Source organism: Myotis lucifugus, unplaced genomic scaffold, assembly GCF_000147115.1.
Source record: "Myotis lucifugus unplaced genomic scaffold, Myoluc2.0 scaffold_90, whole genome shotgun sequence".
Classification (NCBI taxonomy): Eukaryota; Metazoa; Chordata; class Mammalia; order Chiroptera; family Vespertilionidae; genus Myotis; species Myotis lucifugus.
The window spans coordinates 3,210,871-3,238,821 of NW_005871138.1; the positions used below are offsets into that span (position 1 = coordinate 3,210,871).

The 27,951-nt window shown below is 53.6% G+C and overlaps 2 protein-coding genes across 20 annotated transcripts in view; one reads left to right on the forward strand and one right to left on the reverse strand.

The window, feature by feature from the left end:
• PCIF1 (PDX1 C-terminal inhibiting factor 1) overlaps nt 1-27,951 on the reverse strand; it is a 51,833-nt gene that overhangs the window by 18,864 nt on the left and 5,018 nt on the right. For 5 of the 10 annotated variants that reach the window (XM_014458088.2, XM_014458091.2, XM_023756205.1 and 2 more), the window contains 13 exons: nt 27,440-27,577; nt 27,145-27,275; nt 26,866-27,020; nt 26,053-26,227; nt 25,879-25,962; nt 25,530-25,629; nt 24,330-24,492; nt 23,253-23,425; nt 23,043-23,129; nt 22,778-22,962; nt 22,005-22,098; nt 21,736-21,911; nt 21,189-21,650 (listed from right to left, as the gene is read on the reverse strand). In XM_014458088.2, coding sequence (XP_014313574.1) covers nt 21,422-21,650; nt 21,736-21,911; nt 22,005-22,098; nt 22,778-22,962; nt 23,043-23,129; nt 23,253-23,425; nt 24,330-24,492; nt 25,530-25,629; nt 25,879-25,962; nt 26,053-26,227; nt 26,866-27,020; nt 27,145-27,275; nt 27,440-27,577 — 1,890 coding nt within the window. In that variant the 3' untranslated portion in view covers nt 21,189-21,421. Of the gene's footprint in view, nt 1-7,672; nt 7,807-21,188; nt 21,651-21,735; nt 21,912-22,004; nt 22,099-22,777; nt 22,963-23,042; nt 23,130-23,252; nt 23,426-24,329; nt 24,493-25,529; nt 25,630-25,878; nt 25,963-26,052; nt 26,228-26,865; nt 27,021-27,144; nt 27,276-27,439; nt 27,578-27,951 lie in introns of those variants that run through there. The other 5 variants (XR_002829911.1, XM_023756208.1, XM_023756207.1 and 2 more) reach the window with 4 other exon arrangements.
• ZNF335 (zinc finger protein 335) lies at nt 184-27,934 on the forward strand. 10 transcript variants are annotated; one of them, XM_023756202.1, is made up of 28 exons: nt 184-436; nt 1,094-1,344; nt 2,675-2,915; nt 3,752-3,829; nt 4,077-4,382; nt 4,479-4,619; nt 5,695-5,841; nt 7,282-7,534; nt 7,618-7,795; nt 8,739-8,851; nt 10,277-10,295; nt 10,403-10,519; nt 10,605-10,681; nt 10,767-10,927; nt 11,674-11,906; nt 12,766-12,859; nt 12,984-13,078; nt 15,558-15,817; nt 17,428-17,539; nt 17,620-17,985; nt 18,676-18,818; nt 18,899-19,053; nt 19,193-19,296; nt 19,389-19,466; nt 19,664-19,747; nt 19,833-19,898; nt 19,982-20,063; nt 26,651-27,934. In XM_023756202.1, the coding sequence occupies exons 2-28, from the start codon at nt 1,144-1,146 to the stop codon at nt 26,677-26,679; spliced, it is 3,933 nt and encodes a 1,310-aa protein (XP_023611970.1). In that variant the 5' UTR covers nt 184-436; nt 1,094-1,143; the 3' UTR covers nt 26,680-27,934. The 10 variants fall into 10 exon arrangements, with proteins under 10 accessions (XP_023611970.1, XP_023611969.1, XP_023611972.1 ...); XM_023756197.1 differs by lacking the exon at nt 26,651-27,934 and adding an exon at nt 20,148-20,573 and having other exon boundaries at nt 188-436; XM_006091359.3 differs by lacking the exon at nt 26,651-27,934 and adding an exon at nt 20,148-20,573 and having other exon boundaries at nt 188-436; nt 4,482-4,619.

The window sequence follows — 27,951 nt, forward strand, 5'->3', positions numbered from 1 at the left end:
TCAAAACCTCCCGGTCGCTGCAAGCTTTTCTGAGCAGTTCCGGGAAAGGCGTGGTCAGCCACTGGGAGCCACGCCCCCGGGCAGCAGGGCGGCCTTCGCCGCGCCCAACTCTGCGGCCCAAGGTAGGAACCCAACAGTGGGACGTACCGCTCCCTTTGTAACCCTCCACCAAGAGAGGAAGTAGTCCCCCGACCCGTAGCGGGCTCCGTCACGCATACTAGGCGACAAATAAATCCTAGACCCTCTCCAGACTCAACTATGACTTTGTGGCCTCAGGGACACCTTCCGGCACACTGGAAACCGGTCTTTCCCCAGGTCGCCGTAGGAAGTAGTTCCGGCTCAAGCTAAGCCGATGGGTCCCTCCGCAGCAGGCAAAATAAGATGGCGACCTCGTCGATGCCGGAGTCGGAGAGAAACGCGGTCACGGAAGCGTCAGGTGAGCGTCGGGTAGAGTCAAGTCGCCCCATTGCATCCTGCCGTGAAGTGGACCCACACTGCGGGAATACCCGGCAGCAAGGTCCCGGCCGGCGGGGCTGTCCGAACAGGGCCCTGGGGTCCCAGGCCCTTTGGTCGCTCTCGCAGTTGCCTGAGCGGAAACCCGGCGCCGCCACAAGATGGCGTCGGGCCTGGAGCGCAGGCAGCGCCGGGGACAGCCCCGAGTCGCCAGGCCCCGGGACCGTAGCTGTCAGCCCCCTCCGCAAGGAAGTAGGGGAAGGGGGAGCGAGCCACTGACCAAGGGGGCCTGTGGGCTGTACCACCGACCCTGCACCCGGGGGAACTCGGAATGCCGAAGGGCGGAACCACTGAGCCCTGACGGGACCCTTAGAGCGACCCACGCCGAGAAAATCGTGGAGGGGAGGAGAGAAGGGTTATACCGCCATTGACCACCCTCCCGGGGGTGGGGAAGGGCCCTGGGCTGGGAAGCAAGGCTTCTCGGTCCCGTTTTCCCGAAGCTTCCCTCTCTACACACGAGAAAGACCCGCCCGGTCGGAGACTCAGTCTGTTCGTCAGCGCAATGGGCGCACGGGTGCCGCTGGGTGGGCCGTGGTTGCCGGCGGCAGTGACGGGGCCCACCTGTCTCCTCTTCTCTCAGAGTGAAGGCCCCGGACCCTGCGCACCCTGGTCGGGCGGCCCCCCGAGCCCATGGAGGAAAACGAGGTGGAGAGCAGTAGTGACGCGGGCCCGGGGCCTGGCCAGCCCGAGGAGCCCTCTGAGAGCGGCTTGGGTGTGGGCACCTCGGAAGCCGTGTCCGCCGACAGCAGCGACGCCGCGGCAGCCCCGGGGCCGGCGGAGGCCGACGACTCGGAAGTGGGGCAGAGCTCGGACCGCGGCAGCCGCTCTCGGGTATGGGCCGTGCTGGCCGGCGTGGGTGGCGGCGGGGACCCCGGGCCGCCGTGCCTGGCAGCCGGGGGGAGGCAGCCGGCGAGGCCGGCTTGTAAGGAACATGTGGTTTGGGTTGACTGGGAGTCCCGAACGTGGGTTTGCTCGTTTCCACCTCAGACCTTGTAGAGCACATACCACTCTCTCCCACTTCGTACAGAAAAGGAATCGGGGCACCGAGTGCTGGCAGAGCCAGGACTCAACTAGAGGCTGTCGTCTGACCCGCTGTCCTCGCTCTTTGGGAGCCGGGTCTCCTGGTTCAAGTCTTGCCTCTGCCTCCTGTTTACGGAGCATCTCTTTGAGCCTCAGTCTGCCTGTCTGTAAAACGGAGCAGGAATGCCTTCTTCTGGGCGCGCTCTGTTTTGAGCTCCCGCCAGACATTCTCTTGGAAACACTTTGTAAGACCATTTCCTCCCGGCTCGGCCACTTCCCCAGCCCCCTCCCTAGTGTGATCTTCAGCAAGCTGCCCAATTTCTTGATCTCAGTTTTCTCACCTGGAAAGTGGGAATGATGAATATACCTACCTCAATAGGGTTTTTGTAGGGATCAAATGAATTAACAGTTGCAAAGCTATTAAAACAGTGCTTAGCACATGATAAACACTCAAGTATTAGCCATTACTGTTGTTATCTGCAAGACAGTGACCAATTTCAAGACATCACATTATAGAGGTGCACAACAATGGCCCCCCTTTGGGCTCCAGGGTTTCATTAATTCAGCAGAGATAGGCCCACCATGTGCCCAGCTTGGGTTGGATCCCGGTGATACAGCAGGAACAAGACAGATGTGGCCCCAGCCCTTATAGAGGGTACAGTCAGACCTGGGAGGTGTTACACTGCACAGTAAATGGTGATGTGATGTGGGGACACAGGCGACTGCAGCACTGAAGACGGAGAGGTCTTAACTTGGCCTTCAGGTCAGGGTCAGCCTCCAAGCAGAGGTACCAGCTAAATGGCGGGGAGCAAGCTGGGTAGGATGTAGCTGTGATGTGATGCTGGGAAGCCTTTCAGGCAGTGGGAATAGCTTATTCAGAAGTGCAGTGGAAATAGCTGTGCCTGGCTGTTGTGTGGGGTATGTGGGGCCCTTCATCTGACCAGAGCCAGGTGCCTGGGACTTGTTCTTGGGGAGCTCTGCAACCAGAGGGCTTCTCTCACTAGTACTCAGTGGGGCTGAGGGTGTGGGTAACTCTGCTCACCATGTCCTTGGGCCTAGGAGCTCTACCTAGCAGGTGGCAGCCTGCCCTGCCCCATCCCTGGCTCCTTAACGCCCTCTTTCCCTGTTTCCTGTCCCCCAGGAGGAGGTATCTGAGAGCAGCTCAAGCACCGACCCCCTGCCCCATGGCTACCTCCCTGATTCATCTTCTGTGTCCCATGGGCCAGTGGCAGGGGTGACGGGTGGCCCCCAAACTCTCGTGCACTCCAGCGCACTCCCAGACCCCAACATGCTGGTGTCCGACTGCACGGCTTCTTCCTCAGACCTGGGCTCAGCCTTTGACAAGATCATCGAGTCCACCATTGGGCCAGACCTCATCCAGAGTAAGTCAGGAAGAGGGTGGCAAGAGTCAGCCCCCTGGGGCTTCCCTGCAGAGTCCGGAAGAACCATCTCTGCTTATCCCAGCTGTGCAAATTCGGGAAAATAACTCTCGCACTCTGAGTGTGTCACATGGCAACAGTAACTCCTGCCTCATAGCAGTAAAATGGTGTGAGGATTTAATGAGGCAGCACAGTAAAGTTCTTAGCATAGTGTCTGGCATCTAATAAGTGCTCCTTAAATACAGAAACAGTAACACCTAACTTTATACTGAGGTCTGTTCTAAACACTTTATATTCAGTAGCTCATTCATCTTCCCAGGAACCCCAAAACGTAGGTGCTATTATGATCCTTGCAGTATAGATGAGAAATCTGAGGAACAGAGGATGTAAAATAATTTACCCACTGTCACTAGCAACTGTTGGGCCATGAGCTCAGACAGTCTGATTCCAGAGCTCATGATTTCCCAAGCGGTACCTGCTACTAATGATGCGTGTAAAGGAAAAGCCCTGGGATGGTCTGGAAAGCCAGCCCTGAGGAACTGGGGCCGGAAGCGGGCCTTAACCTTGGGGAGGTTCAGAGAGGAAGGAGGGGGACTCCAGGTTTAGTGGTCAAAGGTGGGGCAGCGGGGATAGCCATGGCATCTGTATGACTAGGTCATCATGGCATACAAACCAGGCTTTCCAATAGCCCTGCCCTGGGTGGATGGGGAGGGGATAGGCATCTGAGGCTCAGAGGGATGATGCAGCTGGTTTGCGGTCACCCAGGTGAGCCAGAATGAATGTGGGCAATGACAATTGTCATTGTCAGCTGGGAATTCCCTCCCCACATCTCTCTCTAGGCTGCATAACTGTAACCAGTGCTGAGGATGGTGGGGCCGAGACCACACAGTACCTGATCCTGCAGGGACCAGATGATGGTAAGACGCCAGGCTCCAGACCCAGGAAGCCCTGCAGTGGGCTGGACTAGGAGAGGAAGGCTTAGCCACAAACTCACTGTGTGATCTGGCCAGTTTAGCCACTGCTCTTGGCCTCAGTTTCCCCACTGTTACTCTTGTAGGGAGTTGGCTTGTAGGATCCCTGGGCCTGCCTGAGAGGGACAGCTGTAGCTCATGGCCAGCCTGCCCCTCCATTTCCCTTCCCTCTGATTCCCTCACCAACCCCCAGGTGCCTCCATAGCATCGCCAATGTCCAGTTCCACCCTAGTCCACAGCCTGGCAGCCATTGAGGCCCTGGCCGACGGCCCCACATCCACATCCACATGCCTGGAGCCATCTGAGGAGGCACGGGGTTCACCCAGCTCCCCAGCACAGCCTCCCCCAGCCTCTGGCACCGAGGAGCCAGATCTGCAGAGCCTGGAGGCCATGATGGAGGTGGTGGTAGTACAGCAGTTCAAGTGCAAGATGTGCCAGTACCGGAGTAGCACTAAGGCCACACTATTACGCCATATGCGGGAGCGGCACTTCCGTCCAGGTACGTTGATAGCAGCCTAGCTGGCTGGGACTGCATAGGTGGGGATGGGGTGCAGAGAGGCAGACATGGAAGCTTGTCTTACCTCCCCTCCACCCCAAGCAGCAGCAGCAGCAGCAGCTGGTAAGAAGGGACGTCCACGGAAGTGGGGTACCTCGACCAAGACCCAAGAGGAAGAGGCACCAGAGGAGGAAGACGATGATGACATTGTAGATGCCGGTGCCATTGATGACCTAGAGGGTAGGCCACATGGCTCCCAGGTCTGCTACCTCCACCCCCATCAACAAATACTGGGCTCCTTCTGGCCCTCATGGAGATCCAGGAAAACAGAATTGGCACAGATGCAGCCACGGGTGCTTCCGTATAAGACAGAGGAGTTGGGTGCTGGGATCAGAACCTCTGTGTGTTGTTGTGTAGGCTATGCACTGAAAAAGCACCAACCACAACTAAGAGGGCCACATTCACATTTATCCAACAGAAACAGAATGCAAACCACATACGTACTTTTCTTTTTTGTAGACATTTTTTGGTTAATCTCCCCTGAGGATATTTCTTCCATTGATTTTTAGAGAGAATCGGGAGGAGACGGGGAGAAGAAACATCGATGTGAGAGAGATGGGCTGGGGAATGAACATGAACAGGCAACCAGCAATCAAAACAGGCTGACACTCTTAACTGCTGAGCTACACTGGCCAGGGATAGATAGATAGAGATATATATATATTTTAGGTAAAAAAGGGTGGAATTAAGTTTAATTGTATATTTTATTTACCCAATATATCTAAAATATTATTTCAACTTGCAATCATTATAAAATATTATTAGTTGTTTTACCTTCTTTTTTTTTTATACTGATTTTTAGAATCTAGTGTGTATTTTACACTATGCCTCAGTTTAGGCTAGGCACATTTCAGGGGCTTGATAGCCACATTCAGCCAATAGCATCTGCATTTTCATAGACTGTATCTTGCACAGTCATAGCGTTTATAGACTTGAATGTTTATTTCAACTATTTCTTAACAGTGTCTGTAAAGTGTCTTTAGGAAGTGGTGCCTTTTTCTAAATCATGTCAAAGTGCTGTATAAGCCAATGGTAGGTGTCAGGAAAGGTGCAGAGGAAGGACTGCAGGAGCCTGGAAAGGGATGTGCACAGTCAGCCATGGGGAGGGCTGTCTGGAGGAGGCATCACTGGTGGGCATGAAGGAGGAGTGGGCAGGGGTGGGGACGTGGGCCTCTTTCCGGGGGAGCAGGGCAAGGGATCAGAGCTGAAAGGGTGGGTCCAGCATGATGCCCACCTTCTCTCACTGTCCCCACAGAGGATAGTGACTACAATCCAGCAGAGGATGAGCCCCGCGGCCGACAGCTGCGGCCCCAGCGCCCCACTCCCAGCACACTGAGACCCCGAAGGAGGCCTGGCCGGCCCCGGAAGCTGCCTTGCCTGGAGCCCTCAGACCTCCCAGAGGGTGAGACTTGGTCGTGGAAGGGGCCTCGAGGATGAGGCTGAGGGGTGACCCTTTCCTGCTTGCCTCTGTGGAGGCCTGGGGACAGTGTACTGTGCAGAGCAGCATGGCTCAAACCAGGGTGGCCGGCTGGCCTCCTGATAAAGGGGAAATCCCTCTGAGACCAGGCTTGAGAAACCCTGAGTTAAGAAAAGGTACCTCAGCTTTATGAAAAGACTGTTCGGTGGTACGTTGTCACAGAGCAGGAGGAGGTTGAGTCTTTATAGCTGAACTAATAAGATAAGTTTTAAGTATTATTATTGAAATAACAACAAAGTTGAGGCCTGAGACTGTCCAAGCAGCACAAGCTTAGAGCATCACAGCCTGGGGCACCTCATGGCATTCATGCCAGCTCTGCCATTTACTGGCTGTGTGACCGGTAGCATGTTACTTCGCCTCTCGAATCCCCTTTTTGTAAATGCAGGTGACGGCACCTGTCTTAGGATTGCTTTGAGGCATAAATATACACAAAAAGGCACATGGTAGCTGTCTTTGTACATGCAGTTTGGAGGAAATTGTTTTATTTTTTAGTCTCTTTTTAAAATAACTTTTTACTGAGATATATGTTTGGAAAAGCACACCTAAAGTGCATAACTCTGAATTTTCTTTTTTTTTTTCTTTTTTTTTAAATATATATTTTATTGATTTTTTACAGAGAGGAAGGGAGAGAGATAGAGAGTTAGAAACATCGACGAGAGAGAAACATCGATCAGCTGCCTCCTGCACATCTCCTACTGGGGATGTGCCCGCAACCAAGGCACATGCCCTTGACTGGAATCGAACCCGGGACCCTCCAGTCCGCAGGCCGACACTCCATCCACTGAGCCAAACCCGTTTCGGCGTGAATTTTCAAAGTGAACACACCTGTATAACCTAGCACCCCAATTAAGAAACAGAATGTTACCAGCATTGTCTGTATCATTTTTAATTTTTAAAACATTGTATTGAGATATTGTTGATGTGTTTGAATATATAACACTCCTGTCTGCCCTCCAGCCACCCTAGAGAAACCAATGTTAAAGTGCTGCTGTTGCTTCCCAGACTAGAATGTTCTCATGAGGTCACTAGATAAGCAATTATCATCTTCATTTGCCAAATGAAGACACAGAGAGGGACTGGCTTTGCCTAAAGATACACAGCAAGTCAGTGACAGAGCTGAACCTAGCACGCAGGTCTCCTGACTGATAGGTCCCCCGGTCTCTGACTGCTGCCCCTGACGGTCACACTTACGTCGTGCTGTGCTGCACTCTAACCACCTGCGGGCTGCGTCTGTGCTGTGACCTGACATGCCCATTAGTGGATGGTGGCCGTGTGTGGGGGGAAATATTTGGCTGGCCTGTGTCACACCTGTCCACATCTGTCCTGGTGTGTTGTGGCTGATCTGTGATCTGGCATGTCTGGCAGGTATGGAAGGAGAGCCTCTAGTGAGTTCCCAGAGTGGACAGAGCCCTCCAGAGCCACAGGAACCCGAGGTACCCAGCTCCTCAGGCCCAGGACACCTGGTGGCCGTGGGTAAGGCCGATAGGGTTCCTGTGGAGCCCAATGTGAGCCAGTCGGACGCAGAGAACGCAGCACCCACCTGCCAGGAGGAGCCCGACACCCCACCCCGCCGACGTGGCCGACCCTCCAGGCGCTTCCTAGGCAAGAAATACCGCAAGTAAGGGGAACAGAGATGGGGGTCAGGGACGCAGCCAGACAGCCCCAGCCCAGCCAGACCTCTCCTCAACACCCTCCTGGCAGGTATTATTACAAGTCACCCAAGCCGCTTCTGAGGCCCTTCCTGTGCCGCATCTGCGGCTCCCGCTTTCTGTCCCATGAGGACCTGCGCTTTCATGTAAACTCCCACGAGGCCGGAGACCCCCAGCTCTTCAAGTGCCTTCAGTGCAGCTATCGCTCACGCCGCTGGTCCTCGCTCAAGGTGCGCTGCAGCTGGAAGGGGAAGGGGAAGGCACAGGGCACGGGAGAAAGGGAGGCTGGATGAGAGAAGGCAAAAAGCCTGGTGGCACCAAGAGGGAGTGGAGGTAGAGGTCCTTCCCAGGCACCCTCTCCTGCTGTTTCACGGGGCACGTGTCTGGGCTGCCACGGGCGGTTTTACAGATCACACACTGCCCAGCAGCATGGCATCTTCAGGTGTGCTGTTTGTGTAGTGGACTTCATAGATTTGCTTGTTCACCACCATTGCCAGCAGGTGGCAGTAAAGTTGGTTTTATCTAATTCAGTGTGTTAGGAAGTTTTCCAGCAGATGGCAGTAATGTGTCTCATGAGAGGGGCCCAGGCCTTGCAGGCCACTCATTTCATCTTGGGGCAGCCCGAGGAGGTCCCTGGTAGGTGTCAACAATCCCATTTTACTGACCAAGGAACCACAGCTTGGCTGGACCAAAGTGAGGCAGCAAGTTGGCCATCATTGGGGGTGGGGGTTCTCAAGGAAAAATAGCCAGAGCCCCTGTGCTTTCTGCACACAGTGCTTCCTCAGACAGGGACCTTTGACCTGGAAGTTTTCTCTGGCAACCCAATGGTGAGGGCAGGGGTGGCTACCCCATCTTGCAGTGGGGAGGGCATAGGCTGTGGAGTTGTGCTGCCTGCGTTCAACTTCAAGTTCACAAGGTCACTGTGGGACCTCAGCAAGTCACTTCTGTCTGAGCCTGTTTCCTCCTCTATCAAGTGGTCAGCAGAACAGGGCCTGGTGCAGAGCAGGTCTGCTTGTTGGGGTGGGTCCCCAGCCCTCACAGGCCCCAGCGCTGGCAGCACTCCCTCTTTCTTCGAGCCTGCTCCCACAGCAATTCTAGAGCTGTGGGCACAGGTGAGGTGTGGCAGGAGGGGAATCTGAGCCCCAATCCACTATCCCTATGCCTCTCTCCCAGGAGCACATGTTCAACCATGTAGGCAGTAAGCCCTACAAGTGTGATGAATGCAGCTACACCAGTGTCTACAGGAAAGACGTCATCCGGCATGCAGCCGTGCACAGCCGGGACCGGTCAGTGGATGTGGGTGGAATGGGGACAGGGTGGGGAAGTGGGAGCTCAGAATAACAGTGGTTCCAGTTAGTACCAGCTCAGGGCCAGGCCCATTCACAGCACATTATAGACATTGGGAAGACAAGGCGATTTATCCCTGATCACTTGGCTCAGACAGCAGGAGCAGGGCCTTGAGGTTCCTTCTTTAGTCTCTTCCCTGCTCCAAGCTTTCATTTCCCTTCTATAAAATGGAGACAGACATTGTTGAGGGGATCTAAAGATTTTCAGACTCCTGGTCAACACTCATCTTTCATGGTACTGAGAGAGCAGACTTAGGACAAGTACATGGCGAAACAAAAAACCTTAGGAGCCTAGTGATGGCTCGCTGAATTAAAATTAGGTCTGCAGCTTCAGGAAGTTAGCTTCACAGGAAGGAGGACCAGTGAGCAGAGGTTGGATACAGGGATTCACTAGGTGGATCTGTTAACAAAAATTCCAAAAATTAATTAATTATTGTGTATGATTTGCAAATCAGAGAACACAGTCCTCAGTATGAACCAAAGACTTGCAGGGTTCTTTAAAGGAGAAGGGTTGCCCTAACCTGTTTAGCTCAGTAGATAGAGCGTCGGCCTGCGGACTGAAAGGTCCTGGGTTCGATTCTGGTCAAGGGCACATGCTAGGGTTGCGGGCTCAATCCCCAATAGGGGACATGCAAGGGGCAGCCAATCAATGAGTCTCATCATTGATGTTTCTATCTCTCTCTCCCTCTTCCTTCCTCTCTAAAATTAATAAAAATATATTTAAAAATAATTTAAAAAGTAAAAGGAGAAGGGTTGCTAGTGAAACAAAATTATAAACTTAGATTATTGGTTTTGTTTTTTCATAATGATACATATAAATGTGTCAAATCAACAGTTTCCCCATGTTACATCATTCATTTTTTGATCAGTCATGGCAACTGGATTTTTCAACAGTCAGCTGACTGGTCAGCAAGTGGGGCTGTGATGCAAAAATCCAACTGTTGGGCCACATATTATGTTGTAAAAGTTCTTACAAGTCCTCAGATCTGAAACCATGTGTGTGGGAAAGCCAGCTCTCCAAAGTGCTTACAGGTTTTCTTAAGACAATAAAAAGGAAGGGGAGTTCTGTGTCCAAATAAGGTTGGGGACACCAGGTCAACCGACTAGTACAATAGCATTCTTTCCTGTGGGAGTTCTCAGAACTTTAAAATGCAAATGTATTTTGTGACTGAGAGGAAGAATACACCATTCCCAAATGTAGTGAAGTGCAGACCTTATTTACAGTACCCTTTTAGCATTTCCCCCAGCAAACTAAAAGAAAGGGTCTTGGGTGGGTAGTCGGGACACTCAGGGCTGAGACTGGGTCTAGGCGTATTGGGTGGGCTTGGAGAAGCAATGGTCTAACTCCTGTGCTTTCTTCTCCAGGAAGAAGAGGCCAGATCCCGTAAGTCTGGGGCCCTAGCCTGGGAAGGGAGCCTGCTACAGAGCTGCTGTGGGGGTGGGGCCAAGAAGCCAGATCTCACCATCTGGCCCCCTCTTGTCCCTCCTCAGACCCCGAAGCTGAGCTCCTTCCCCTGCCCCGTGTGTGGCCGTGTCTACCCCATGCAGAAGAGACTCACACAGCACATGAAGACACACAGCACTGAGAAGCCCCACATGTGTGACAAGGTAGGTGGGGCCACGGGCTGGGCAGGGGTCGGGGCAGGAGGCCTTCCTGGGTGATCCATCACCCAACTCAGCCCATCCCCTACAGTGTGGAAAGTCCTTTAAGAAGCGCTACACCTTCAAGATGCACCTTCTCACACATATCCAGGCTGTCGCCAACCGCAGGTATGTCCCTTGGGAGGCCTCTGGGGCTGGAGCAACCCCCACCCCCACCCCACTGCTGAGCTGCCCTCCCTCTGACTACCCCCAGATTCAAGTGTGAGTTCTGCGAGTTTGTTTGTGAAGACAAGAAGGCGCTGCTGAACCACCAACTGTCCCATGTCAGCGACAAGCCCTTCAAATGCAGCTTTTGCCCCTATCGCACCTTCCGCGAGGACTTCCTACTATCTCACGTGGCCGTCAAGCACACAGGTCAGGCCAGTCACCCCTCCCTATCAGCCCTCACCTTGCCCTGGTCCCCAGTCAGACCTCTTCCTCCTCCTCCCCTGCAGCCACGTGAGCAGCTGGAACCCCTCCATTGTAAAGGGAGTCCCCTTTGCGGGAGCCATTCTAACCTCAGCTCCAGTTCCAGCTCAGCTCACTGCTCTCAGGGTTGCCCTGGGCCGTCACTTTCCCTCTCTGAGCCTTTATTAGCTGTGAAATGGGGGAATAGAACTACCGCTTGGTGGTTATAAAAGTGAGTTCCACTTGTTCCCTGAGCCCTGTCTGTGCTGGGCACTGGGCTAGAAACGGGTCTTAGAGAGGCCCTGCCCTCAGGACATGAAACAGCATCAGTCTATGCTTGCCCTGTGGAAGGTGTACAACAGTTGGTTTTTATTCTCCTTGGTTCCCAGCCCTCTGGCAGGCACACTAGGGAAGATTAGAGAAAGGAAGTCAGGGGCTCCTTCACCAGATTTCTGTCTACCTGGGAGCTGGTGATACACAAGAGGAGTGTGTGATCATGTGACCTTGAAAGTAGGCACTGGCAGGAAGGCTTGAGTGCAGAGGGCGAACCAGGTTTGTTTCTGTCCTGGCTCACCACCATGGACAGCACATGTGTTTGTCTGAGCTCAGGAAGGAATCCGGGAGTTGGAGAGGTCCTTGGGGTGGTGAAGGTTTCTCTGGGAGGATGGGTAAGGGGGTGGGTAGGCATAAGCATCCCCCACATGTGCCTACAGGGGCCAAGCCCTTTGCTTGTGAGTACTGCCACTTCAGCACACGGCACAAGAAGAATCTGCGCCTGCACGTACGGTGCCGGCATGCAAGCAGCTTCGAGGAGTGGGGGCGGCGCCACCCGGAGGAGCCCCCCTCCCGCCGTCGCCCATTCTTCTCTCTGCAGCAGATTGAGGAGCTGAAGCAGCAGCACAGTGTAGCCCCTGGACCAACCCCCAGCCCCCCAGGACCTCGCGAGGTAAGCTCAGCCAAGCAGACAACAGACAGAAAGGGCTTGGGGCCTCCACCAGGATGACAGTGTGATGTCACCTCTCCCAGCATCCTCATTTGCACAATGGGCGCAACAAAGTGATCCCTGCCTCTCTGGATTGTGATAAAGGGCAGCTGAGGCATAGACATGCCAACCCTAAGCTCAGAGTAGGGGTGGCTTTCCAGTGCTAGTAATAGGGAAAATATCAGCAGCTTAAATATGGTGATAGTTTATTTTCTCGTAAAGGAAGTCCAAAGATCACTCCAGGGCTGGTGTGGCGTCTCCATGGTCTGTCATCAGGGACCAAGCTCTCTGTTAGGAAAACCCCTTCCATCTTTGTGGTTGCCTCATGCTTCATTAAAGCTGTTGGAGCTCCAGCCTTCCTAGCCACATCCTAGGCAAGAAGCAGAGGAAGGGATCGGGGAAGGGCAAAAAGGATGTCTGCCATCTATCCACGTGTCTTCCTTGTGAATTTTACCAGAAACTCCTGTTCAGCCATGTGACCACACTTTACGGCAAGAGAGGCTAAGAAATAGTCCTGTAGCTGAGAATGTAGCCTCACAAAGATGGACCATCACAATGTGCTGATAGAACACAGACTCTGGAATCAGTCTTGTGTTCAAGTCCCAATTCTGCTACTCACTAGCTGTGAGATCATAAGCCAGATATTTCACTTCTCTGAGCCTCAGTCAGTTCATCTGTAACATTGAGCTGTTAATTTAAAAGTGGTTGTGAAGATGAAACAAGCCAACATATATAAAATGCTCAATACAAAGGAGGTGCTCGGTACATGGCACTGGAATCTGAGCTGCTCTCTCTCAGGATTGGCCATATCCCCACCCTGCAGGTTCCCCCAGAGGTAGCCCCTTTCCAGTCACCTGAGACCCCCCCACTGCTCTGTTCTGACACCCTGGGTGGCGCCACCATCATCTACCAGCAAGGTGAGCTCTGAGGAAGGGTGGGAGCCTGGGTACTGGGCTTGGGCAGGGCTCATGCTAGAAGATGGGGGAGGGTGTTGGTGCCAGTTTTCCAGCCTTTTCTAAGTCTCGGGTCCCACCAACCCAGGAGCTGAGGAGTCAACTGCCATGGCCACACAGACAGCTTTGGATCTGCTGCTAAACATGAGTGCTCAGCGGGAGCTGGGGGGTGCCGCCCTGCAGGTGAGCCACCTGGGGACCTCCTCTTCACTAGACATGGGGAGGAGAGGAGAGTGATGAAGCAGACGTGCTGCACCCGCAGGGAGCTCCCAGTTAGTGGGTGACACCCAGCGGGCACGTGCACAGGAGGAGCAGCAGCTGTGCCAAGGAGGCTTCAGGAGGGCAGGGAGGTCAGAGGATCTCCCACTCCATTCTCTAGAGTCACGAGCAACCTCTGCAATGCTGAGCCGTGTTCACTGCTTCCCATGCCTTCTGGGGTCCTGTTCTCCTAGCTCTGTGGCCACCCTGTTGTGCCTGTGGGTCTGAACTAGCCTCCCTCCTAACCTAGTGCCCTCATCCATGACACCTCCTACAGCCTGAGGACTCTGGGGCTGTCTCCATCTCAGACCTCTGTCTTGTCCATGCACCTCAAGCCCACACTCTCCCCTGAGTTCGTCATCTCCTCCCTCTTTCATCCAGCTGCTCAGGATCCCCTTTCCCCCATCTCCTCTCCCTCTGCACCTCCTCGCACTTCTACAAGGCAGGGAGAAGTTTGTGTGCCTCCGTCTCCCAGCCTCTTGAAAAGATGTAGAGTATGTATTTGAGATGATAAATTTCAATAACTTGGAGCAGTAACATGCTGCTAGGGGCTGGGAGACAGACAAAACTCCATGGAGGAGGGAGCCTGGTGTAGGATTTAGCTTGAGGCATTTGGGGGTGTAGAGAAGTTTTACATTTTTATATAGTTAAGTGTATCAGTTTTTAATCGTTTTTGCCTTTAGTATTCATCCCTAGAAAGGCCTCCTTCACCCCCAAGACTATATAAAATTCATTTGGACTTTCTTCTTAGGGTTTCATTTTTTCACTTAAATCTTCACTCCATTTCATTTTTGGTGTATGCAGAAAGGTCGGGAACTAACTTAATATTTTTTCCAAAAGCTGTCCAGTGCAGTATATCAAATAATTTTCCCCAGTGGTTGGAAATGTCCCCTTTATCATTCTCTAGATTCCCACACACACTCACCTGTCTGCTCTTCTCGTGCCAGTATAATCCATTTTTTAAATTACAAAACTATATGCTGTAAAATAACAAAATGAACATTATGTTCTACAATAAGGTGAAAGTTCTTAACATTCCTCCCTTCCCACTGTTAGCAGGTTAATAAGCATTTCTCCAGTTTTGTCCATGTGCACACTAACAGACTTTTTGTTCCTTAAAAAATGGGATCACACTGGTCATCTCATCAACAACCTGTTTTCTTCACTCAGCAGTGTGGGGGCCTCAGCCTGACAGGCACATACAGGTCTCCTCAACATCTCCACATCCTTCCATCAGACAGATGTCCAACATTTACCTCGTCATTCCTTTATTGGTTGGGTGGTTTACAGTTTTTCATTAACTCAAGGCAGTGCTTTAGTGCACATACATTTTCATGTACTTAACCTTTTATTTAAAAAAATAACAAAAAAAAACCTCCTAGAAGTAGAATTGGTGGGTCTGAAGGTATAAAGCCTCACAAGAAGATATGCCAATTTATATGACCACCCCTAGAGCATGTTTCTCTACGCTCCTGCCAGCACTGGCCATCATCAGGCTTTATAACTTTCTTCAATGTAATAGAAGTATACTTCATGGCCATAACTTATAATTTTGCGATCATAGATGAGATTGAACTTCTGTATGTTCATAGACCATTTTATTATCTGACTTACTTGTGGGTGTCCTGTATCAATTTTTAAATTAAGTTGTTAGTCTTTTTTTATTATCGCTTTGCAAGAGCTCTGTATATAAAGGAAGTCCATCTTTTATCTCTCATATGAATTGTTAAATCCCAATCACACACACTCCAATTTCTTTGTTTCCTGATTTCATTTTATGATTTGTTTTGTTGTAGCTTGTAGCATATTTCTGTCATAATTAGAAAAATCTCCCTACCCCAGGATTATAAAATTATCCACATTTTTTCTTCACATATTTAGAGTTTTATTATTATATTTAGTCTTTAATCCATTTGAAGCAGACTTTGGAGTGAGATCTAAGATCGCACTCTGACTTTATTTTTTTTTCTTAAAGTGGTTTGCCACTTGTCCCTCTACCCCAAGATTTCTCAACCTTTGCACTTTGGGCCAGATGATTCTTTGTTGCGGGGCCATCCTATGCATCCTGGGATGTTTAGCAGCATCCCTGCCCTCTACCTGCTGGATTCCTGTTGCACCCCGCCTGCCCCCAATTGTGACAACCAAAGAATGTCTCCAGACATTGCCCAATACCCCTGGGGGGCAGTATTGCTCTACCCTGTTCTTCTTAAGTGTAATTCCAGTAGCTGGGTGGGATCTGGAAAGGCAGGCTGTGTTTCGGTAGGAACACAAAGTTGGGGCTGTGCAAATGAGTACTAGCAGCACTGGGTCTGCCCAGAGCCTGGGTGAGCTTTGAGATAGAAAAGAGCCTTGAACACTAGCTTCTTTGGCACAGACCTGCTCAGAATGCATTGTGCTGTTGCAGGTGGCTGTGGTGAAGTCAGAGGATGCGGAAGCACGGTTAGCATCCCCTGGTGGGCAGCCCTCCTCAGCAAGTGCAGCTCCACAAGTGGTAACCCTCCACGTCGCAGAGCCGGGGGGCGGTGTAGCTGCTGAGAGCCAGCTAGGCCCCTCTGACCTACAGCAGATCACCCTGGCACCCAGTCCATTCAGTGGGGCTGGGTACAGTGTCATCACAGCACCCCCTATGGAAGAGGGGACATCAGCTCCTGGCACACCCTACAGGTAAGGCCTGCCACCTGCAAGGTCCCCTTCAGCCAGTTGTAGTCATGCTACAGGGAGTCAAGAGGTCCCTGCCCATTCACGCCTAGTTGGCAGGAGGTAAAAATCCTAATCTGCATATATAAAAAGCCAGTGATCAGAATGCTGTAACAACCAGAACAACCGGTTGCTATGACCACTGGTCACTACAATGCCCACTGTGGCCAGCATACTGATCATGGGTGGGGCTGGCAGCCAACCGCCTGCAGCCCCTCCCCCTGGCCAGCCCCGCCCCTGATGAGGCCCCCACCCTGATCAGGGGCAGGGACGGCCAGCCAACCGCCTGCGGCCCCTCTCTCCAGCTGGCCCCACCCCTGATCACCCCACCACCACCACCAATCAGGGTTGGGGCCAGCCAACCAACCACCCACGGCCCTCCCCCCACCCTCCCCCGCCAGCTGGTGGCCCTTGATCAGCCCCCACCACCCCTATCAGCCTGTGCCCCCACACCCAGGCCAGCCCAGTCCTGATCAGCCTGCCACACCAATTGGGGGTGAGGCCAGCCAGCCCATAGCCCCTCCCCATGGCCTGCCCTGCCCCTAATTGGCTGCCCCACCCCAATCAGGGGCGGGGCCCGTTGGCCAATTGCCCATGGCCCCTCCCCCCCTGGCCAGCCCAGCCTTGATTGAGCACTGATCAGGGTGGGTGGGCCGGCCGGCCAACCTCCCACTATCACCTGGCCCAATCCGCCCCAATCACTGGCTAGACCCCACCCATGCACAAATTCGTGCACTGGGCCTCTAGTGCGTACATAAAGTGATTGGACCATAGGGGAGTTGTATCTTTCTCAGAAGGTCAGAAGTGATCTTTTGGCTGCTTAGATGTTCCAGGCACTTGAAATTTGTGAACTCACCTATACACCATTCCTGTGAGATCCACATTTCCCTCGTTTTACAATGAGGAAACAGGCTAAGGAGGTTTAACTCTCCTAAGATCAGCCACATAAGTGAGGATTTTAGCCCTGCTCCCTTTGGTTCCAAAGTCCTTGTGCTCTTTGTTCTGAACAATTCCTGAAGGTATTTTCCAGTTCTGACCTTTGGAATGAACTCAGGTACCCTTGCTGGCATTGGAGGCCTGGCATCTGCTCTTGGCTTCCTCCACATTGAGCGAATTGGGGGCAGAAACGTTTATATCTCATCTATTGACCAAACCCCTGGGCAATCTGAGGAAGCCCTGGATCCAAGCACCAAACTGTGTAGTTGGGATGGGAGTCTGGATGGCTAGGCCTGCACCTGGGCAGTTGTCTCAGCATCTGCCCTCTACTCTTGGGCTGTGGGTCCCTGTCAGCCCCGCCGCTCCAACTGGACCAGATTTAAGCTGGAGGCAGGATTACCAGTGGTGAGCAAGACAGTACTCTGCACACGGCACAAATGACAGAAGAGACAGTAGACAGTACTCTGCACATGGCACAAATGACAGAAGAGACAGTAGAGATTCGGCTGGCAAAGGGCGGAGCCAGGATTTAATCCAGAGGTCCATCTGTGGTGCAATCACCCCTTGGTTGATGACTTTGTTGGGGCCCTCCATCCCCTCCTAGTACCCTGACTCACCGCTCCCCTCCTCTCTGCCTACAGTGAGGAGCCCCCAGGGGAGGCAGCCCAGGCTGTGGTTGTGAGTGACACCCTGAAAGAAGCTGGCACCCACTACATCATGGCAGCCGATGGGACCCAACTGCATCATATCGAGGTGAGGCTGGGTAGCTCACCACGCCCCATTTCCTTTCCCATCTCTCCCTCCCTCGGTGCCTCATGTTCCCGTCTCCACAGCTGACTGCAGATGGCTCCATCTCCTTCCCAAGTTCTGATGCTCTGGCCTCTGGAGCCAAGTGGCCTCTGCTGCAGTGTGGGGGGCCACCCAGAGACGGCCCTGAGCCCTCATCTCCAGCCAGAACCCACCCAGTAGAAGACCCCCAGGGCTCTGCCTCCCCACCTCCTGCAACTAGTAAAGCCCTGGGCCTGGTAGTGCCCCCTTCCCCACCATCTGCAGCGTCAAAGAAGTTTTCCTGCAAGATCTGTGCCGAGGCCTTCTATGGCCGAGCTGAGATGGAGAGTCACAAACGGGCCCATGCCGGGCCGAGTGCCTTCAAGTGCCCAGACTGCCCTTTCAGCGCCCGCCAATGGCCTGAGGTCCGGGTAGGTGCTGCTCCCTGTGCCTCTGTTGTCACAAACCTTGACTGAGCACCCCTCCGAGCCAGCCCTCTCTAGTCAGAGATGACTCAGCAAGTTTCTCAGGCTGCTCAGTCTGGGGGAAGACCAGACATGACCGATGCCTGACAGTGTCCCCAGAGTGAACGATGGCACGTGTCCTGGGGACTTGGGATGCTAGGAGATGTCATGGAGGAGGTGTGCCCGCATGCGTCATGCTTAGGGAAATTCGAGTCATTTAGAATATGGAGGGTGGAGTTCAGGGGACATTCTGGGGCAGGTTCATGATCCAGTTTGGGGGCCTCCCTCCCAGAAATCCCTTCACCCAAGGATTTCGTTTTCAGATCCAACCATACACTGAAGCCTCACACTACCTCAGTGAGGAAGCAGGGCTCAGGGCCCTAGAATGTCAGGGCTGGGAGAGATGGTCAGAGGTCCCTTCATCCGTACCTGTACCCTTAGGGATAAGCTGAGTCTGAGAGCAGGGGCAGGATTTTCACAGTGACCTAATGACAGAGCCTCTGGCTTTCCCCAGGTACACAGCACCAAAATCCCCGTCTGGTTTGTACTCTTTATCCAGTTCCTCCCAGATCCACCTCAGAGGATAGGTTCCCTGACTGCTATCTGTGGAAGCTCTGTCTGGACCCAGCTGATGCCCTTACTCTGCCCCTTCCGCAGGCCCACATGGTGCAGCACTCAAGCCTGCGGCCCCACCAGTGCAGCCAGTGCAGCTTTGCCTCCAAAAACAAGAAGGACCTGCGGCGGCACATGCTGACCCACACCAACGAGAAGCCTTTTTCATGCCACCTCTGCGGGCAGCGGTGAGGCTGGGTATAGATAGGCTGGGGCTGCTGGGCATGCATGGTAGGGCCACCCCTGAGCCTTCGTCCTTCCCCTGCAGTTTTAACCGGAACGGGCACCTCAAGTTCCACATCCAGCGACTACATAGTCCTGATGGGAGAAAGGCAGGGACCCCTACTGCCCGGGCCCCAGCTGGGACCCCCACCCAGACCATCATCCTGAACAGCGATGACGAGACACTGGCCACACTGCACAGTGAGCTGCCCCAGGGGACCCAGGGTAGACCAGGGACTTGAGCCACTGCCCTAGAAAGTACCCTTGGGCCATGGTGGGGCCAGGGCATTTCAGACTTCCCGGGAGCCCCTGAGTGGAACATCCTCCCCTCTCTGCCCAGCCGCACTCCAGTCCAGTCATGGGGTCCTGGGCCCAGAGCAGCTACAGCAGGCACTGGGCCAGGAACACATCATCGTGGCCCAGGAGCAGACAGTGACCAATCAGGTGAGAGCCTGCACTGGGGGCCCTGCCTGCAGGTCAAGGGAAGGGGTGGGGCACATGGAGAGCTGAGGCTAGAGCTGGCTTGGCTGTGGCAGGAGGAAGCCACTTACATACAAGAGATCACCACAGCAGATGGCCAGACGGTACAGCATCTAGTGACCTCCGACAACCAGGTGAGCTACTGCTGAACACCTCCGCTGTGAGTGCCCCTCGCCAGACCCCACATTGGGGAGAAGCAAGACTTTCCAAACCACCCTTCCCAGGATGAGTGTTTGCAACTGCCAATGGTGTCCCTGGCCCCCTGCTGTACCATCCTCACTGAGCTCCTGATGAGCAGGGCCCTAGCACCTGCCTCCTCTCCACCTTTCAGGTACAATACATCATTTCTCAGGACGGAGTTCAGCACCTGCTCCCTCAGGAATATGTTGTGGTCCCAGAGGGTCATCACATCCAGGTAGGCCATGCCTAGGGTGAGAGTGGGATGTGAGGAGGATGGACAACCTCCTTCTAGGATCACCAGGTTGGCTTCTTCTCTCCAGGTACAGGAGGGCCAGATCACACACATCCAGTACGAACAAGGAGCTCCATTCCTTCAGGAGTCCCAGGTAGGGTCCTTGGGGAACCAGGTGAAGCTGGGGCATGGGTAGGGCTCTTCCAAGGCCACGTCTCATTGGCTTCTCCCCTCCAGATCCAGTATGTGCCTGTGTCCCCAAGCCAGCAGCTCGTCACACAGGCCCAGCTAGAGGCTGCAGCACACTCAGCTGTCACAGGTATGGTGCTGGACCCTGAAGACCATGGGGCCCGGGCCTAGCTTCTGGGGCCTCAGCTCACCATCCTTTCCCCTCCCCTGGCAGCGGTGGCTGATGCTGCCATGGCCCAAGCCCAGGGCCTGTTTGGCACAGAGGAGACAGTGCCCGAACACATCCAACAGCTGCAACACCAGGGCATCGAGTACGACGTCATCACCCTGACCGATGACTAAGCCCCAGGGGCACAACACAGACCATGGATATTGGGGCTAGCCCTGTTGGGGGTGGAGGGAATCCACCAGGACTCACCTCCCTGCTCCACCTAGGATCTCCAGATACTGAGCAGCCAGCATCCTGTCACTCCAAGGGAGCCAGACCTGTGCTATGGGGGTTGGGGTGGGGCAGCTATGGGCACCAGCCAGGACATGCTGGTTGCCCCAGCCTGCAGGCAGGCTTTGGGAAAGAAATTTATTTTTGTTTGGATGGACCCACTGGCCTTACTCTCAATAAAGGGACCAGAGTCCAGCCCTAGCTGGCTCACTTTGTCCACTTGCTGCTACAGCCTGAAGCAGGCAAGGACTTGGGGAGAAGGAAAGGTGGAGCCTGTTACAGCCACAAGTGGGGACTGAGGTGGAGGCAGCCTATCTGCAGTGCGTCCAGCCTGGCCTCTGTAAGTACAGTGGCCCCACACAGCCCGTGAGGGCCCCCAGCTTCTCCCCCTGGGCCCCGAGGAGCAGCCTGTGATGGCTCTGAGCTATGTTTCCTCCGGAACCTTGACTTGAGTGTAAAACACACCTGGCTGCCCACATACTGTGGTGGTTCCAAGGCCAGCAGGGGTCTAACTTTCTACCTGGGCATAGCTGCCAGCCCTCAGCTCCCCACATAGATCAGCACAGGCTCAATTCTGGGAGTTAGGGACTTACCAGATAGATGGTGCAGGGCTCTGGACTCCAGACCTGCTGGGCACGGGCTGAGGCCACCAGGGCCCCAGTTGTGGGGACAGCAGGGTGAGGAGTTAGACCCTGGAGCCCTGGGGTGGGGTGTTAAGGCCCAGGGGTCATGAGGTGAACCTAGACGTACAGAGGTGTGATCCCAGAAGGCTCCAGATTCCTCAGCTTTCTCTGCCCTCAAAACCCTCACTCGTTCTTACCGGAGGGTTTCTATATTTACTTTTACAAATGAAACAAGGTGGCACAGAAGGTGGGGAGAGGTATGGGGCCTATTTACAGGGGACTTGGAGTTTGAGGTGGGAAGTTGGGGCAGGGGGGCAGGGAGGGGGAGCCTTGGCAGAGCCATAATCTTCCTATGTCATTGGCAGCCCAAGAGCCGAGTCCCAGTCCATACTAGCACCCTGGGGCTCCTCCTCCCCGCAAGATGTGTTAGGTGGGGTGGGACTCGCGGCTAGGGCCCTGCTCTCGGCCTGAGTCCCGGTCCTTAGCCTCCGAGGAGGAGGAGGAAGAGCTGGAGCCATGGCTGCGGCCTGACTGCCGGTAGGCGGTGCTCAGCTCCTGCAGCTTCTCGGCAGTTGGCCCCCACTTGGCAAAGCCAGGGTCGTTCTGCAGGAAGAGCACGGCTGTGTTGTGGACCACCTTGTAGTGCATTTCTTCCCTGTGGGCAGAGGCAGCAGCTCATGGTAGGGCTCTGCTGGCCCAATCAACCCAGCCTTCTCCCCCAGCCCTCCCTGGAAACCCACTTCTTGCAGACGTGTTGGGACCCACTGCGGTACTCATGCTCAAAGGCGGGCAGGACCAGCTGGTGGCGTTTGAAGCGGCTCTGCTCCATGCGGGTGAGCGCCGGTGTTGGGGGTTCCCGCCACTCAGGGATGAACACGATGAAGGACAGGGGCTCCGGTGAGCTCTCAAGAAGTTTCTGTGGGAGGTGGCACGGGGTGGATGTCAGCGGCTGCCCTCCAGGTGCTGGCAATCTTGCTTGCCATCCCCCACCCCCGAACAGCATACCCACCTCGAAGTGAGAGACCATGGCATCCATGAGCTCCTCGCAGAATGGAGGGTTGGCCTCAAAGGAACCACTCAGCGGGGAGAAGTCCAGGCAGGGCCTGGGGACAGAGGTGAGCATTCTAAGTCCCAGTCCCTCAGCCAGAAACAGGTGCTGCCCCCACACTTAGGCAGCCACATTGAAGAGATGGCCCTGGTGAGGCCAGAGGCCAACATTCGTCCTTAATTCGTCCTGGGGCAAGATGTGGCCATATCCATCGAACATATGAGGACAAAGGCTCAGGTTTGGTGACCCAAGTCCACCAAGCTGATTAGTGGAGGAGCTGGAGCTCAAATCCAGCTCTGACCCCACTGCCACCAGAGCACGCACCACACCCAGGAATTCCCTAGCTGCTGAGCTTTCCCTATTGCTGGCATGGCCCTGTCTTCCTGCTGGAGACATCATCTCCTATCTGTGTTCACCACCACCCCACCCCCTCACCCAATTAGTCTGTAAGGCTTCTGAGCTCTGTATCACCATTTCTCTTTCCTCCCAGTATTCCAAATATGGGCTAATTGGCTAAGAAACCCACAGGCTTGGTTGGGGTAGGGGGTTAATAGGCTCCCAGAGGTTCAGGGATATGTCCAAGGTCACATATCTGGTGTGGTGAAGGCAGGGACTACCCCGAGACTGCCTGACTCCAAAGCATTTAGAAAGCAGCTAACCAAGGTGGGATCTGCACTGTGACTGACAGTTTCCCAGGCCTGGGCAGGAGGGGCCCAGTAGTCCCTGGTTCTCACCCGCGGGAGCCAAAATAGCCATCTGTGTCGGGGAAGGCAGAGCAGTACTGGCGGAAGTAGCAGTTGAGGGGTGAGGCAAAACACTCAAAGCTGACACTGAAGAGTCGGTGGAGGGCCTCGAAGACGTGCACTGGCAGCGATCCCTGCAGGCCTGTCCCCTCGTAGAGGCCCATGCCAAACATCATCTGCAGAGTGGCCACAGTCAGCATCTGGCGCTCGGTCTCCCCGTCCAGAGGAGCCCTCCCCTGCTACCCCAGACCTATACCTGGTACCGTCGGAGCAGACACCAGACTCGGGGCAGGAACTTCTCAAAGGCAGAGTCATCAATGCAGCTATAGCGGTAAAGGAGCCACTGTGGGACAAAGCAGGGGGCTCCCTTGTCACTGGCCTCTTGCTGAGGACTCTGGGTCAAGAGAGATCCAGCCCTCCCTTCTCCCACCTGTGGAGACCCGCCTCCCCTTCCCCCAGCTCTTACCAGCTTACTGAAGTAGTTGCGGCTGACCTTGACCATCTCTCCCTTATACCGGATGCAGACCACATTATTCTCTATATGCATCTCCACACTAGGCATGGGGGGCGCAGACACAGCTAGCCGTACTGGGTAGCAGTATACCAGGCGGGGCTCCACCTCTGGGGCCTCCACCTCCTCTGTGGACGGGGAGAGCAATGAGGGGCCACCCTGGACAACCTGTACCAGTGTGCCAGGGGCTGCCCACCCCATCCCAGTGACCAAGGGAGGTACATCCCACCCCACTGAGGAGTAAGTGTAGCTCCGACGGTTCAGTAACAAAGGACACGGCCAGGTGATTAGTAGGGGCAAGCACTGGTGGCCTGTGTCAATGTGCTCTGTACTGCACTGACGACACAGGCCCCCAGTGTGCCATGCCTTGGGGCCTGGCAGGCAAGCAGGCTCAGAAGCCATGCAGAAGTAGAACTGCATCACCCTCATCACAACAGTTACAGTGCCTCACTTAGGGGTCTTTGGGGGCCAACCACTTTAAGTTACCACTGAATCCTCACATGATCCTACTGGCCAGGTATCATACCTCAATTTTTTTTTTTTTTTTTTTTTATTGATTTTTTAACAGAGAGGAAGGGAGAGAGATAGAGAGTTAGAAACATCGATGAGAGAGAAACATCGACCAGCTGCCTCCTGCACACCCCTACTGGGGATGTGCCCGCAACCCAGGTACATGCCCTTGACCGGAATCGAACCCGGGACCTTTCAGTCCGCAGGCCGACGCTCTATCCACTGAGCCAAACCGGTTTCGGCTCATACCTCAATTTGAGAAAACAGGCTTACAGAGTTGAATGAAGGTCCAACTAACTAGTTAGCCCCTGCCTGTCTTTCTCTCCCACTTCTCATTACTTCCTCGTTTCCTAGAAGAGTGCTGAGAACCCTGGCCAAAGGACGCTGCAGGTCATGTCCCAGACCCTGCTGGAGGAATGAGCCACCCCAAACCAGTTATGCCTTGAGGCTGTCTCACTTGTCCCTTCAATCAGGGCCTAGGATAGAGCTGATGGATACGGTCCCTTCCACCTGGCTTCCTACCTGGGATGTTGTTTTCCTTGAGGATGGCAAGGTGCTTCTCTCGGATCCGTTTGACATAATCCAGGGAGATGTGGTAAATCTTACTGCAGATGCCTTCCACGGAGTCCTTGGCCGCGGCCGAGACATGGGGGCCACACTGTTTGCGCAGATGTTCCAGGCGATCCTGGAGGAGACAGGGCTCTAGTGAGCTGGCAGGCAGGGGAGGGCTGCTGGATTGCAGCCGTCCTCATTTAGAAACAGGCTCTGCTACTTATTAGCTGTTTCATTAGGTCTCGGAATCTTATGTCTCACTGTTAAGGGTACATGAAATACTTACCTAGCAAGGCAGTTGGAATATTAAATATGGTCATTCCTGTTAAGGGCTTAACAAGCCCCTGGCATATAGCAAGTGTCCAATAAATGCCATAATTTAATGTTGGGGTTACACTGTGCCAGATCCCATGCTACTTGGTAGGGAAACAGACAACTGGGCATAGTCCCTGTTTACAAAGCATTTGTAGTCTATTGGGGAGAAAGAACATTATAAAATGGGATCCTTCCTTGATCACTGTAGATTTGAAATTTGAGCTTTTAATAACTTGCAAGAATAATTGTGGGCATTTGTAATTTTGCTGAGTCACATGTGAAAGTCAGATGAGTGAAAATGAGTCACTCTGGCTACTGAGCACAGACCTACCTTTGTCAATCTCTACGTGTCAAGTACACAGTTACTATCGTGAAGTGCGAAACCTTGTCTCTTGTGAAAAATAGTCCTGAAAAGAGAGCCCATTGCTAGTGCTGATGGAGAATTAAAGAAGAGATGGGTTTGGGCCAGGAAAAAAAAAATGTTTTGGACACATTAAAGTAGGGAGTTGAATTGAATCTTGTGGTAGCTCTTAAATATATGAACACACACATCCAAGAAAAGACCGTTTGTCAGTCTGTTTCCAAAAGATGTCGATTGTTCATTAAGTTGAAAAGGCAGCCACTGATGGTAGCCAAGCACAGAATTCCATTAAGAATCTTAATGGAAATGTTCTTTGGGAGAAAGCCAGGAGCCTAGACAAACATTTCCATTCACATGAGTTTGGGGACTGATGAGTATCAAAGGTCTGCTGAGCAGGTTGCTGTGAGGCCCTGCCCAGCCTGGGCAGGCAGAGTGGGCTTCTGGGAGGAAGTGGCCACAGAGCCTTTCCACTGACCTTACCCAGGGCCACTCACCATGTAGTCCTCCTTGGAGGCTGAGTGGTCCTTCCGCAGCCAGCTGAAGGTGTCCTCCACGTTCCACTTGACCACCTTCCTGCTGTCAGGGGATGCACTCCTGCCAGGGGGCACATGGGGGACCAGCAGTTAAGGGTCTGCTCCAACCTCCTTACTCCTCTCATCCCACTTCCACCGGCATTCAGCCATCAACTCCTGGACTTGCATCACAGCCTTTCTTTTGCCTTTAGGAGCTAACCCCACTTCTGCCACCAAAAGCAATGACAGTGCTGTTGAGTGTGAGCCAATGGCCTGTGAAACCAGCCCCCCATCACAGACCCTTCCTGCTGGGGGCAGGGGAGAGCCAAACCTGGACTCGATGAGCCGCCTGGCCGCCTCTGCGTATTTGAAAAGCAGGCGCTTGGCTTCCTCCCGGAACTTGATTCGGGATAACCTAGATTAGAGAGTGGACAGAGTTGGAGCCCTTCTATACAGAACTGGGCACAAACTAAATAGCCCTGGGCCATCAGCTGTGGGGCTATACCTGATGGGAATGTCATTCATGATTTCACGAAACATGGAAGGCGACACAACTGGCTCACAGTTGCTTGGCAACATGGGGTCAGAGCCTTTGTCCACGACCTTGCGTTCCAGCATCCAGCGGTTGAAAGATTCCCGAGGGGGCTCAATGCCTGCAGAACAGGAAGACTGATGATGGTCTGAATTCAGGAGGCATTGTGTGGGCATTGGAGGTGCAACAGGAAATAAGACATGACTGTTATTACTGTCAGGGGCTTCCATTCTAAGCAACATCTGACAATCACTAGTTTTTTAAAGTATGTTAATAAGTGTTACATAAGGTAAGAAAGTGGGGGGGGGCGTTCTATATTTCAGCAAACTTAGGCAGATTTATTTACTAATTAAAACTACCATTTATTGCGCACTTTCCATTCCACTTACTCCTTACAGTAATCCTGTGAGGTACAGTTACTCTTTTTTATGCGCTTTTACGGATCATAAAAAGGCTGTGAACAGTGCCTGGCAAATAGTAAGCATTCTGCAAGTGTTAATAATTGTTTCTTGCTTTGTTACTGACCTCAGCCACCCTTTATGTAGGCACTGTTATTGTCCCTATCTTACAGATGATGGAACCCAAGTGCAGAGAGGCTAAGTGATGAGCCCAAGGTCACAACACAGAACCAGCACTTAGTGGAACGGACTCCAACAGGTCTGTCCCCCTACAGCACATGCTCTCAACCACTGGGCTCGAGTGCCATCCCCAGGCCCAACTGGCCAACCCCTGCTCCTGCTAAGGGTGGATGAAAACAAAGGAGGCTGTGGCCCAGGAGACAGCTACCTTCTCGCTGCTGGCACAGCTCCCGGTAGTGCTGCCGAAGCTTCAGGATGAGCTGGGAGCGGAGCAGCTCCACCTCAGGATGCGGGGGCAGCACCTCTGAAGGGCCCCGGTGCTTGATGACAGCGTTGGTCTGGATATCTAGATCCCAGTACACCCTTGGGGGATGGAGAGGAGCAATGAGGAAAGTAGAAAAAGGGAGGAAGGGCACCCTGCCGTCACCACAACCTCAGTCCCAGGCACCAACAATGGGTGCCCCCAAGCCAACCAACAAGGACTCACTCAGTGGGTCGGAAGAGAGCTGCCTGCTGTTTATCTTCAGGGGATGTTCCCCAAATCTTCAGTGTTGGGGTTCCTGGGATGCTGGGGGAACTGGGCACCGATGGACCTGTGGGTGTCACAGGGATTTCGATCTGGAGCAAAAGAGTCAAAGGCATCAAGTTAGAAGAGTTGGCTGATGGCTCCAGCGCTGTATACACTGGGGAGCTGTGCACTGGGCTCCCCTCCTGACTAACCTGACAGGCCCAGCCCTTGCAGGGAACCTGCTAGCTGCCTACCAGGAAGCTGAGACACTCACCTTGGGCTTCTTCACACCATTGCCGCTTGGCTGCTCTTCTGAGAGCTGCCGCTTTCGGGACTTGTTCTCAGCTGGAGGGGTTTCCACCAAGCTTGAGTCTTGGGGCAGTGGGGTCGCATTCAGCCCCAAAGGGTCCGACTGGAGGAGGGAGACCAGCAGAGTTGCAACCAGAGCCAGCAGCTTAGGAGTCCCAGTACTGCGGAATCCTGATGGCCCCCCAGCCCCTGCTCCTACTCCTCAGAGAAGAACAGGGGGCTGGGATGCAGAACACTGGGTACTACTCCTGCCTGCTACTTGCAACTGTGTGACCTTGGGAGTTACTTCCCTTCCTAATTCCCTCACCTTCAAAATGGCCATGATACCTCACCACTGAGATGATGATTAAACAAGTCAATGAATATGACCAGCTTAATGTGACATCTGGCATGAGGTCAGCACTCAATGTGTTAGTTTTTTCCTTAAGAACCAAAATGAAAGTCAGGAATGAAGAGAAAATTCAAGAGATGCTTGTT